The sequence below is a fragment of the Piliocolobus tephrosceles genome, chromosome 17 (genome assembly GCF_002776525.5).
Source record: "Piliocolobus tephrosceles isolate RC106 chromosome 17, ASM277652v3, whole genome shotgun sequence".
Classification (NCBI taxonomy): Eukaryota; Metazoa; Chordata; class Mammalia; order Primates; family Cercopithecidae; genus Piliocolobus; species Piliocolobus tephrosceles.
In genome coordinates, this window is record NC_045450.1 from 62,873,459 (window position 1) to 62,886,999 (window position 13,541).

Consider the following 13,541-nt stretch of genomic DNA (forward strand, 5'->3'; position numbering starts at 1 on the left):
TGCTGGGGTGGCTGAGACATGAGAATTGCTTGAATCCCGGAGGTGGAGGTTGCAGTGAGCGGAGGTTGCAGATGGCGCCACTGCAATCCAGCCTGGGTGACAGAGCGAGATTCTGTCTCAGTCAGTCAGTCAGTCAGTCAATCAGTCAAGCTCTGGAACCTGCCTGGCCTCGTGTTATGTCAATGCTTTCTCAGTCTGTTAAAAACATAGCTGGTAATGAATAAGAATTGTGTTTACTCTCATTTCCACTCTCTTATATCATTTTTTTTTTAATACCCTGTGATGAAATTGTGAATACAGATATTCCTGATCATTACTTTGACCTGGAAATTTCAAAGCGACCCAGAGTCCACCATTTCCTCCAAGATTTTCTGGGTGCGTTAAGTCCCAGGCTCACAAGTGCAGTTGTGTTTGGTCACCCTGTGTTGCTTGCATATGGCTGTCACCATCTCATTAGCCTGATTGATGGGGCAGATCTGTCAGCAAGACTTTGTTCAGTGCCCGTCCCCAGCCAACCAGGCTACAAAACCTGGCATTTTACTTCTCTCATTTTCCCCAAATGATCTAGGTGTCTTTTGCTCACTGGTGATCAGGGGTGACATTGGCATCACAGGTAAAAATCAGTAAATTTGAGATTATTGTCCTCTTTCTTGAAAGGTTGGAGATAACAGCTTCAAACACCTTTTGCTACACACATACCCAAGGGGAGGCAAACGGATTTAGGTGTCAAATACTTCAGGTTTGAAATCCTTTGTGCACTATTTCCGCATCTGATTTAAGTATCAGAGGTCATCTTTAGGTGATACGTATGTATTTTGGAATACGGGATTTGGCAAAATCTCAAGAAATAATTTCAGGTTGTCTCAGCAATGAGGTTACATTGTGCTCCAGAGCCCGTATTCCGACAAACGGAACCGTGGAGCCCATGGCTGATTTCTTTGAGTTCTGGTTGGTGTTAAAGTCTCTCAGCCCTTGGGTTACCACTGGTAGCACATCTAGGAGCAAGTTTTAATTTTTTAGTCATAGTGACTCTGCTGGATTTGGTAAGTCATACAAATTGTGGAAGAGGCATAGGACACCAAGGATTTTGCAAAAAGCAGGCAACTAACATTTGTTTTCTACCTACTATGATTATGTTAGGCTCTCAATATATGTTTACCACTTATTCCTCATTTTACAGAAACGATAACTTGAGTTTCACATGGGTTCAAGGCGTGACCTTAGATCCCACAGCTTGTACGTGGTTAGAACTGGCAGCGACACAAGTGTGTCCAACTTGAATCTTCCTCTGTGCTATGCTGACTTCCCTCGAGAAGTAGTCTGTATAAATCGACTGTTCTCTATGAAGATTAGGCCTGTGGGGGTGATTGAATGAATGGACTTTACTAGGCTCTTCCATGTGGTGATGTCAGGAAGATAACGGTACGCTGATTTTCCATGCATATTAACATTATCTTGTAAACAATAATTTGTGGCCATTTGACATGGATTTGGCTGAACTACATGCTGCTTTCTCTAGTAGAGTTGACTACTTTGTTGTTGTACTGCACTCTATATGGTCTTCCACCATAGATTACAAAATATGGGATTTTTTAGTTTAGAGCAATGACTTGGTGTTCAAGCTCTGGATTAGACTGCCTCTTCTTTTTCCTCCCTCCTCTCTCGTTCCCTCCTCACCTTTCCCCTTTTTTGAGATGACTTTAAAATATAGATTCATTTTTTTTTTTTAACATACAGAACTTTTCTGTGTTCCATTTCTTCTTGTGGCAACTTTTTTTGCAGTGTTTTTCTAGGAATTTGTCCTTTTTTCCTGTATTGTAAATTCATTGGTAGAAAGTTGTTAACCGTATCTTAAGATCTGCTTAGGGTTCGTAGGATCTGTAGTCCTTTTCTTTATTTTTCATTTTTAAAAACAACTTTATTGAGGTATGATTGACATACAAAAAGCTGTACGTATTTGATGTATAGAACTTGATAAGTTTGGAGATAAGTATATACCTGTGAAACCATTATCATAATTTATAAGTACATGATACAATATGGGCACAGTGCTATATGGTAGATCTCTAGGGCTTTTCCATCTGGCATACCTGAAACTTCATACCCTTTGGCTAATACCTCCTTGTTTCTCTCTCCCCCCAGCCCTTTTTGTCTCTGTGAGTTTGAGTGTCTTAGATTCCTCATATAAATTGTGTCATATAGTATTTGTCCTTCTGTGTCTGGCTTATTTCACGTAACATAATATCCTTCAGGTTCATCCACGTTGTTGCAAATAGCAGAATTTCCTTCATTCCTAAGGCTGAATAATACTCCATTTTGTGTGTGTGTGTGTGTGTGTATGTGTGTGTGTGTGTGTGTGTGTGTCCTTCACATTTCCTTTATCCATTCATTCATCAGTAGAAATTTAGGCTGCTTCCATGTCTTGGCTAGTATGAATAATGCTGCAGTGAACATGAGAGGGCAGACATATCGTTGTGATCCTGATTTGGGTTCCTTTGGATATGTATCCAGAAGTGAGATTGCTGGATCATAAGGCAGCAATTTTTAATTCTATGTTTAATTTTTTGAGGAAACTCCGTACTGTTTTTCATAGTGGGTGCACCGATTTACGTTCCACTGAGGAATGTAGGTTTCTCACGCACAAGGAGTCTCTTGTTTCCACACCCTCAACCACACTTGTTATCTTTCATTTCATGATGAGAACCACCTTAACAGGTGTGAGACGACATCTCACTGTGGTTTCAATTTGCATTTTCCTGAAGATTAGTGCATTTTCCACTTTCCATACACTTGGCCATTTGTATGTTTTCTTTGGAGAAATATCTGTTCGGTTCCTTTACTTGTTTTTAAGATCTGTGTGTTTTTTTTTTTTTTTTTTTTTTGGCTCTTGGGTTTTAGGAGTTCCTTATATATTTTGGCTATGAACACTATCAGTTACGAGGTTTGCAAGTATTTTGTTTTTACTATTTTGTAGCTTGCCCTTTCAGTGTCTTGATGGTTTTCTTTAATGTGCAGAAGCTCTTTAGTTTTATGTAATCTCACTTGTCTGGTTTTGCTTTTGTTGCTTATGCTTTAATGTGACATAATGATGTCCTTTCATTCATCCCTGATACTGGTCGTTCGTGCCCTCTCTTTCTGTGTCTGTCTCTCTCTCTGTCAGTCTTGCTAGCCCTTTATCAATTTTATTAGTCTTTTCAATTGACAGACTTTTAACTTCTTTTTTCCTCTGTATTTTATGTTTGTTTTAGATTTATAAGTTTCTCCTTTCTCCTTGTATTTCCATCGTTCTGCTTTCTTTAGGCTTAATGTGCTGGGTTATTTTCCTAAGGTAATGGATGCTTAGATCATCTTCTTTTGTTTCTTTTTTTTTTTCTTGAAACAGGATCTCACTCTGTCACCCAGGCTGGAGTGAAGTGGCATGATCATCCTCCTGAGTAGCTGGGACCACAGGTGTACACCACCACGCCCAGCTAATTTTTTGTAGAGATGTAATTTTGCTGTGTTGCCCAGGCTGGTCTCGAACTCCTGGGCTCAAGTGATCTACCCACCTCGGCTACCCAAATTGCTGGGATTACAGCCATGAGCCACTATGCCTGGCCTTCTTTTTGATATATGTAGTTAAGGCTGTAGATTTTCTTTTAACCATGGCTTTAGCTATACTCCATAAGTTTGTATATATGTTTGTAATTATTGAGTTTAAAATATTTCTAACTTTCATTGTAATTTTTTGAGCCATAATGTCGTAGTTATTTATACATATATTTCCAGAAAGGAGAATTTTCTGGGATCTTGTTATTGATTTATAATTTAATTCCATTGCGATCAAAGACCATGCTCTCAAATTTTAATCTTTTGAAATTTGTTGAGACTTGCTTTTGGCCCTGCAAATCATCAGTTTTTGTAAGTATTCTTGAAGTACTTGAGTACATTTTGCTGTTGTTTTCAGCGTTTATCATATTCAATTATTTTCAGTTTATCAATTAAGTTGTTAAAACCTTCTATATACTTTGTGTTTGGCTGCTTATTTTATCTGCTACTAAGAGGGGTATGTTAAAATCTTCCATTATAATTGTGAATTTCTCCATTTATTCTCCTGATTCTGTCAATTGTTGACATATATGGGAGGCTCTATTATTACGTACATATAAATTTAGAATTGTCATGTATTCTTGGTGGATTGACATTTACCATTGTGAAATAGTCAGTGCTTTCTCTTGTAATGCTTCTTGCTTTAGAGTCTCCTTTTTCTGAAATTAGTATAGCTGCATCAGATTTCTTTTGGCCCACGTTATACAGTATGCCTTTTCCATTCTTTTACTTTCATTTTTTTATCCTTGTGTTTAAAGGTACAAAACATAATGCACATTCTTTTATAAGGAGAATATATATATATATATATATATATGTTTTCTTCAGTCTGACAACTTTTTTCTTTTAATTGCTGTCTTTAGGCCATTTATATTTAATGTAATGACAGAGATATTTGGGTTTGGGCTTAAATATACCACCTTATTATTGGCTTCCTGTTAAGTTATTCTATATTCCTCTTTCTCTTTTTTCTTTTCCTTTCCTCTCTCTCTCTTTCTTTCTCTTTTTCTTTTTCTTTCCTTTCTTTCTTTCATTTAAATTGAGACAGGGCCTTGCTCTGTCACTCATGCTAGAGTTCAGTGGCATGGTCATAGTTCACTGTGACCTTGAACTCTTGGACTCAAGCAATCCCCCCATGTCAGTCTTCTGAGTAGTTGGGACTACAGGTGCCTGCCACCACACCTGGCTATTTCTTTTTTAATTTTAATTTTTGTAGAGACAGAGTTTTGCTATGTTGCCCAAGCTGGTCTCAAGTGATTCTCATGCCTTGGCCTCCCAAAGTGCTAGAATTACAGGCCACTGTACCTAGTCATCTTCTTTCCTTTCTTGCCGTTTTATCATTCTACTTTTCTTCTCCATTCGCTTGTTAAATTTGTAGAGATTTACAGCTTGCATCTTTGACTTATTAAAATCTAAAATAAATCGGTATTATATCACTTCCTGGAGAAGACAAGAACCTTAGGAAGCTTTACTTCCATTACTCACCTCCTAGGTTAAGCATTATTATTATTTATTATTATTGATATAGTAACTTTTGCTACGTATTTTAAAACTCACAGAGTTTACTACTCTTACCATTTGGATCTTAACATATCATTACCCTTTATGTTGCTCTTTGTTACTTTCTTTGTCCCTGGGTTTATAGCTGGGGTCGTTTTCCTCCTTCCTGAAGAGCATCCTTTAATGTCTCCTGCAGTGTGGGTCTATACAGACACTCAGTGTAGTGCAGGTGATAAACAAAAAGCAGCTTTCCTTTGCTGAAAATTTTTGTTCTCCTCCTTTCTTTTTCTTTTTCTTTTTTTTTTTTTTTGAGACGGAGTCTTGCTCAGTCGCCCAGGCTGGAGTGCGGTGGTGCAATGTCCGCTCACTGCAAGCTCTGCCTCCCGGGTTCACGCCATTCTCCTGCCTCAGCCTCCCCGGTAGCTGAGACTACAAGCGCCCCCGCCACTACGCCCGGCTAGTTTTTTTGTATTTTTAGTAGAGACGGGGTTTCACCATGTTAGCCAGGATGGTCTTGATCTCCTGACCTTGTGATCTGCTGGTCTTGTCCTCCCAAAGTGCTGGGATTATAGGTGTGAGCCACCGTGGCCGGCCTCCTCCTTTATTTTTCAAGAATATTTGTACTAGGTATAGAATTCTAAGATGAAAGTTTTATTTCTTTCAGCTGTGGCTTCCATCATTTTCCTGAGAGGTGTAACTATCAGTCTTGTAGCTACTGGTCTCTAACTACTTCTAAAACTCTCTGCAGTTTTTAGCAGTTTACTCTGATATGCCTTGCTTTGACATGTATGTGTATATATGTGTGTCTACACACACACACACATACGGATATACACCCACATATATATTTCTTTTTGCGGCTCACATAGACATGAATATATATACACACGTATATTTCTGCTTGTGGCTTGCACGTATATATACACGTACATGTAGACACACACATTTATACTTATACATGTCAACACATACACGTATATATTTCTGCTTGTGGCTCAGGATAATTCTTGAATTTGTGGCTATATATCCATCATTGATTTTGTAACATTGTCAGCCATTCTGTCTTCAAATATTGCTTATCTTAATCTATTTCACTTCTTTTGGAACTCAAAATACATGTATGTGTAAGAGCATAGCAGAATGTGTTTCATATGTGTCTTCTGTGCTTTGCTTTACTGCATTAGTTATTTTTTTCTTTTTTATGCTTCACTTTGGATTTTTTAAACTTATTTTGTAGTTTCCTTAATCTTGTCATCAGCTGTGTCTCGTATTCTGTTAACCCATATGTTGAATTCTTAATTACTCTTATTGTGTTTAAGTTTCAGAATATCTATTTGATTTTTTTTATTATTTCTAATTCCCTGGCAGAATTCTCCATCTTGCCTTTTTGTTCCTTGAACCTATCAGTCAGAGTTATTTTAATCATTGTTTCTGAATAACTTGATTAGACAGATCTCCTGTGCATTTATTTCCATTTTTTTCCCCTCTGGCTTTGGTGAAGTTTTGTCTTTTTGTATGCTTAGCTATTTTGTTTGAATGTCTGAGAGTTTATATGAGTGTTTGAAATAATTATAGTGGTAATTTGAGACTCTAGATAATGGTATCTTCCTCCAGAGAATATTTTCTCTTGCTGCTGGAAATTGGATAGATAGGGACTGATCACTTTAATCAAACTAGGAATTGAAATGGCCTGAAGCTGAGTTTCCACTCTTGTGAAGTCTGGACTGTCTGTTGTTATTACAGCGAGGGTATAACTCTTTAGGGTCCCGAACAAAGGTTTGGTATATGTACCATGGCCCTTTCCTGATGGGTCCTGAGCTCAAATTTGGGTCTTTTTCCCAGTTATAAAATTGCCAAAAGCTCAGCCCATCTTCTTAGGCTTCCAACCACTATGTTTGGAAATGAAATATGCCTTGAAGGAAAAAAACTGCCAAATGCTGGCTTTGCAATTTTTGCAGATCTTGGCCCCCCAGATTCTCAGTCAGAGTGCCCTTCTGATGCCTTCAAACAGATGTGTGTGTGTATGCACCTGTGTTGTTTTGTCCAGCTTTTCTAATAGGAAACGGCGTTAAGAAACCTAGGTGATGTTGGTGGAAGCAGAGGTGCTGGGGACACTTACCATAGAGTAGAGCATAAAGTCCTTATCGTGAGCATAGGATCTGGTTGTTATTGATGGTTAAATGGCTGGACATGCCGTGAACTCTTCTATGGCTCAGGCTTCATCTTTGAAATCACTGCATCCCTAGGACAAGTTTTCTCACCATCACGGTGTTGACAGTCCGGGCCAGATAATTCTGTGTTGCTGGGGGCCGACCTGTTCATGGTAAGATGTTTTGTAGCATGCCTGGCCTTTGCCCACGAGATGCCAGTAGGACTCTACCCCACAACTGTGGCCACTGAAAATGTCTCCAGACATTTGTACCTGTCCCCCGGGGGTCAGAATCACTCCTGGGTGAGAACCTGGAGTCATGTAAGTGGTGCTCCGATAAAGGCCATTCAACATGACTCACTATGTTGATGTTATGTTTTCTAACATTGACTTTCCTTTAAACCATAGGGTTTGAAACTGCCAAGTCTTTTGCCCTCCATGGTGCACACGTGATCTTGGCCTGCAGGAACATGGCAAGGGCGAGTGAAGCAGTGTCACGCATTTTAGAAGAATGGGTAAGCGCTTGACTGTTGTTGTTTTTTTTTAATTGTCAAATACACATGCCGGGCTAACCACATGGAGATTTTAGTGCAGTGTGTAAAGTTTATTGCTCTTGGAATCGTGTCTTTGTTTTTAAAGTCATCTTCACTTTGTTTGGTTTATGAATGAAAGCATGAGCAAGTCCGTTATTATTCACGCATTTGTTTATAGTTCATTGTCAGTGTCATCTGCTTTATTAGTCAGGAGTTTGAGAATGTTTATTCGTTTAATTCATTTATTAAGAAAAATAAAAAGTGGTGAACGCCCATGATTGCAACTAGGAGACGGTTATGCTTATGAGTTTTAAGATTAGAAAGAAGTAGGCTTTAACTCTATCTCTGATTTCTTCCTTTTCTCTGTCTATATAGAAGTTGATGTTGATGTGTGTCTACATAAATATTTATTGAGGGCTTGCATTAGTCTTGGGACCAAGGATATAGTATCTAACGAAACAGAATCCCTGCCCTCGTAGGCTTACCGTCTAGGTAAGAAAAATAGACCATAATTAAGTTTAATATTTACCATTATATTAATAAATAAAAGATAGTAAAGCAGAAGAAGGTGAGGGGAGTGACAGCATGAGCATGATGGAGTCGTCAGCAGGGAGCCTTCCAAAGTTGTGACATTTGATCTGAGACCTGAATGAAGTAGAGGTAAGCCATGCAAATGTCAAGAGAAGTACTCTCTTAGCAGTGAGAATAGCATATGCAAAGGCTCAGAGGTAGGCACAGGCCTGGAGATTTCAAGGATCATCAGGGAAGCTAGTGTGGATGGAGATGAATGGACTGGGTAGGAGAGGTGCTCTTGGGGGATGGGTGTCTGGTAGACTCTGAGATAGCGACGAGGAACACATTAGAGGGTTTGAGCTAGAGAGTGATGTGAGCTGTTTGATTTTTGAAACGTCACTGCACTTTAGCATGAAGTCTAGGCTGTGGGTGCTGGGGTCTACTGTTAAGGACAACAGACATTGCCACTGTTTTTGTAGAGCTTTCAGCCTATCGTGGAAGACTAATGTAGTCAAAAAAAAAAAAAAAAAAGCACAGATCTTGTTGTAAACTTGAAAAAACAGTGAGTGGTCATAGGAATCAGTAATGATGCCAGGGAGTTGGGAGACCTTTGGATTCCCCAAGGAAGAAGTGATTGAACTAAGATCTCAAGAAAGACCTGAGGAGGGTGGAGAAGGGTCAGATGGACTAGGGGAATGGCAGGTGCAGAGGCCCTGGGAGGAGCGGGAGGAGGAGACAGAGCAGCATGTTTGCGAGCAGAGCCTGAAGGGGGCTGGATACACCCTGCAGAGGCCGTCTTCATTTTCGAATGCTGTGAAAGATTTCTTGCCATTTGAAGAAATAGACCACAGTATACTTAAGAACATTTTTGGTACTCTGGAGTGAAAAGTTATGAAAATAGAGAAAAGGAAGATTTATTTCTGCTTTTTCAGTGTATTTATGATGAAATATTTGAAATTGAGTATATTTGAAATGAACCCTTATCTTGAGCTCAGTGGACTTACTATTTTGGGTTAAATATAAAAGAAAGCAGAATGTTATTTTTTCTGATTATTTTATTGTCTTTCTGACTAACGTTAAAAAGTAATAACCTCTAGTAGGTGGGATAGTAGTAATCTTTAGAGATGTATCGAGAAGAGTACAAATGGGAATATGTGCATCTTATTTGACTCTACATGCAGAATGGAAAGGTGAAAAATGAAATGGGAAAGTGTTTCTTGGTCCTTCTCTTGAAGGATAAACGTTATTAACTATTTTGTGTATTCTTCCAGAAAAAGGTTATATATATACCAGCAAACACACTCACATTCTAGTACTACAGGAGATCTCTTATTAGTGCATATAGATCTGCTTCATTGTTTTCACTGCTGCATAATATTCCATCATGTGCTTATGCTATAACCAGTCTTCCCTTTGGTGGCCATTTAGGTTGTTGGCATTGTTTTGCTATTTGTTATTCCAAGCAATGGTGTTTCACAGTTCTCTCTTTCTTGCATCAGTCTTTCTTACAATTTCGTCTGATATTGGGTCTAAACTATGCAGCTGTGAACATTCTTTATTTATGCATTTGTGATTGCCTAGGGGAGAATCTTAGCAGTGGACTCCTTGATTCAAAGGGCATATGCATTTAAATTTTTGGTAACAGTTCCTGAGTCATTTTCTTTTTCTTTTTTTTTTTTTTTGAGAGTGAATTTCATTCTGCTGCCAAGCTGGAGTGCAGTGGCACGATCTCGACTCACTGTAACCTTCACCTCCCGGGTTTAAGCGATTTTCCTGCCTCAGCCTCCCGAGTATCTGGGACTATAGGCACGCATCACCACGCCCAGCTAATTTTTGTATTTTTAGTAGAGACAGGATTTCACCATGTTGGCCAGGATAGTCTCGATCTCCTGACCTCGTGATCTGCACACCTAGGCCTCCCAAAGTGTTGGGATTACAGGTGTGAGCCACTGTGCCCGACCTCCCGAGTCATTTTCTTAATCTTGTTGCTCCAATTTCCATTCCCACTGACACTATAGACAGACAACTGTTGAGGGCTTGCAGTGTTCTTGGCACTAGCAGGATGACATGTCAAAATTGTAAAACTCTGCCCATTTGATGTAATATTTGAAACTGGAAAGGTAAAATTCCGGGGACCCTAGTGACACTATAGTAACCTGATTGTACAGTGACATTCATGTTTAAACCAGTCTTGGAGGAGAATGCTATAGCACAACTGTGTTTGCATCATTAAATTTATCCTCTTCTTTTCTGAGAACACAGTATATGAGAACACGTTCATCTGCATTTATCCTATTTTAATTATTGTTTGATGCTTAGAGCAGAAATTCCTGGACCAGCCCCAATTAGCGATAGGACCTTGGGTAAGCCTCTGGATCTATTTGTAGCTTCTGTTTCCTCATCTTTAAGGAAAAAGGTTGGATGGGATGATCTCAAAGACCCACTGTTCAGTTTTTCTTTCTTATATTTTGAACCATAATTGGGTCCCTGTGCGTCAATTTCAGATGATAGAATTTACTGTTGTATAGTTTTACTCTAACATATAGTACCTTGAGGTAGACTAGTGATCCTAGTCTAAGAATTATTCAAAATCATTCACCGTCAGGGACACGGGAAAAGGAAAATGGAACAGAAACAAAACTAATACAAGTGACTCCGAATGTTTAAAATTAGATTTGATAGGTTGTAGGCTGGAGAAACTCAACCTGTTCATCATCTCTCATCTGTTCACTTGTTCTCTGTGTTTGCCATTATATTGTGTTCCTCATTTCCCCAAGACGATGATTGTGGAAACTCACATTTAGCACCAGAAAGTGTCATTACCATTTGATTCCATTGCACCATTCATACCCTGCAGAGAGGATGTGAAGTCGTAAGGCCTTCTTGCTCTGGTGACCTCTTAGGCTTGGTCTCTGTGTCATCCCCCAACTCCCTGACCCTTGATATTTACTGGTCTGCTTCCCTTCAGGCCTTTCCTCACCTCACATCTCTGTGCAAGGATTTCATCTGGCATATCACTAAATATAACCTTCCTGTGTTTCTCAAGGTCGATTTGATAGACTCCAGTTTTTCAAGCTGCTGGCCAGCTTGAGCGTATTCATACGTTATCTACGATGAATCACATCGGTGTCGGGGCTGGGAAGGTACTGAAACATATTGGCGCCTCACGGGAGGCTCTCAAAATGATCCAGAGTTTTTTGTTGCAGCAAAAGCTCATTCAGAAGTCTTTGGGCCGTTTGGCTCAGCGGAGGCTCTCATGTGCCAAGGCTTTGTGGGCATTCTTAGCTCTGCTTCTGGAGATAAGAGTTCATTCCTCCGTCCCAACTTGTTCTTCTCTACCCATTCTTCCTCTTCCTGCCTTCACTGCACATTCCAGGATTGCCATGTTCTAGAACATTCATGTCTGCCTCTTAGCCAGCGGAATGCTATTCTCACGTCCACAATGGGACAGCTAACAGCCCTCGTTTATCAAATCCCTGTCATGTGCTGTGTCAGGCACTTTATATCCGTTATCCAGGAGGATGCAAAAACCTGGTGCTATTTTTTTTTTTTTTTTTTTTTTTTTGTTTTTTACATATGAGCCAAGGGATGGCTCAGAAGGGTGAAGGAACTCACCCAAGTTGCACAGCTGGTGAGCTCAAAATCAGGCCCGTTGCTCGGTCCATTTGGCTTCCAAACTCCAAGTCTGTCTGCTGCACCCCATGTCCCGTCTTTTCTACCGTGTTTAGTATCAGTGTTCATACTTTGCAGATTTTGCTTTCAAATTCTCTAGCTGTGGTTTGAGTGATTAATTTCAGGATCCATCCTATTTCTTAGATGAAGCCGCTCTGATCTACCCTATCATCGCTTTATATTCAAGATATCCTTTATAGAGCTCTCAAATTACTTTTGGGGAGATGCAGCTATTTAATAAAATATAACTTAAGTGAAAACACATTCCCTATAGAAGTATATTAAGAACCTATATGTAATTACTACAACTACCAATTATTTCATGGGAAAATGCCCTCCTGCTGAGATATTTTAGATGCTCCAAAGTTAGAAGTAAGAAGAAATGAAAACAATTAAAATAGGATAACACGTACAGTACAGAAGTAAACCACTGTCTTAAAAGGCCAATCCATTTGGCATAATTAAAAAGAGGGAGGAGGGGGAGGCGCATCAGCCCCCATTCATGTTTAAATAAAGAAAACGGGACAGTGGGGCTTGTTCCTATGGTGGAACAGTGCACAGATGTGATCTACCTCATTCACATCCTTACGTGAATTATACACTGGTGCCCTCACCTGTTAAGACAAGCACCTAACGTTTTCCTGTGTATTCCAAGAGGCCAGTGTGGCTGGCGGAATAAGATGTTTTCCTGTTTTCAAGATGGGGTGGACTCTGTTTTATTTAGCAGCGGTGTTAGGATTCCATGTGAGTTCTCTAAGTCTGGGACAATCATAGGTGTGTCTGATTCCTGCATTACCATGCTTTATTCTTTCCTTTACCCAGTATCTATTGGAGTCGGGCTTCCGTTGCTTTATTTCTCGGGGTCTGGCATATCCTGCTCCCTGTCTTGAGATCTCAGGACCTCCGAGGGACATTGCATGTAAAGAACAAGAGCTTATTAGGTATCAGAATACACTTCATGAACAGCTACAGCAAGATCTCGACATTCCAGTGTAGAGCTCTTGAAAGACCCTAGTGGGGTTCCAAGTTCCTCCTTCTTCTATTTCTATTAAATTTCTACATTTTGGTTTCTAAATTTTAGATCCCCGGAACTTGGGATCTAAAACTCTGGTCCTGTGGAAGAAGGAGGTATGGTAGAGTGGGAGTAGATGGACCTGATGTCATCCATCTCCCTACGTTGTTTGCAGGAGGAAAAGGGAAGAGGCTGAGGCTGAGAGGCAGGGGTCACCGCTGGATCGAGAGAGAGGGGAGGGATTGTTATGAGTAACCAATGTGCCTCATGCATGCTAGGCCCTCACTAGGTCTGTTTAAGAGGGAGTGCAGAAGAGCTTCTGCACTGGCCGTTAGTATAGCATGGGACCCAATAAGTGTTTTGAACCATCAGCATCTGCTGGACATTGAGATGGCCACCAGGTTGGGCAGAGAGGGCTGGTATGGGAAGAGGGGCAGGTGGCCCTCTGTTAGAGTTACTATTCGACTCACCCCTGACTTCCCAGAATGTGTCTTGAATCCATTCCCCTCTCATATGGGAATGGTGACCCAAGGATGTTTGTGATGACCAAAAATGTCTCCAGGCATTGCCAGAT

The 13,541-nt window shown here is 40.0% G+C and overlaps 1 protein-coding gene across 5 annotated transcripts in view; it reads left to right on the forward strand.

Moving 5' to 3' along the window:
• The window catches only part of WWOX (WW domain containing oxidoreductase), a 1,124,103-nt gene that overhangs the window by 55,259 nt on the left and 1,055,303 nt on the right, over nucleotides 1–13,541 (forward strand). For all 5 annotated transcript variants that reach the window (XM_023226795.2, XM_023226799.1, XM_023226797.1 and 2 more), the window contains exon 5: nucleotides 7,646–7,752. In XM_023226795.2, coding sequence (XP_023082563.1) covers nucleotides 7,646–7,752 — 107 coding nt within the window. The remainder of the gene's footprint in view (nucleotides 1–7,645; nucleotides 7,753–13,541) is intronic.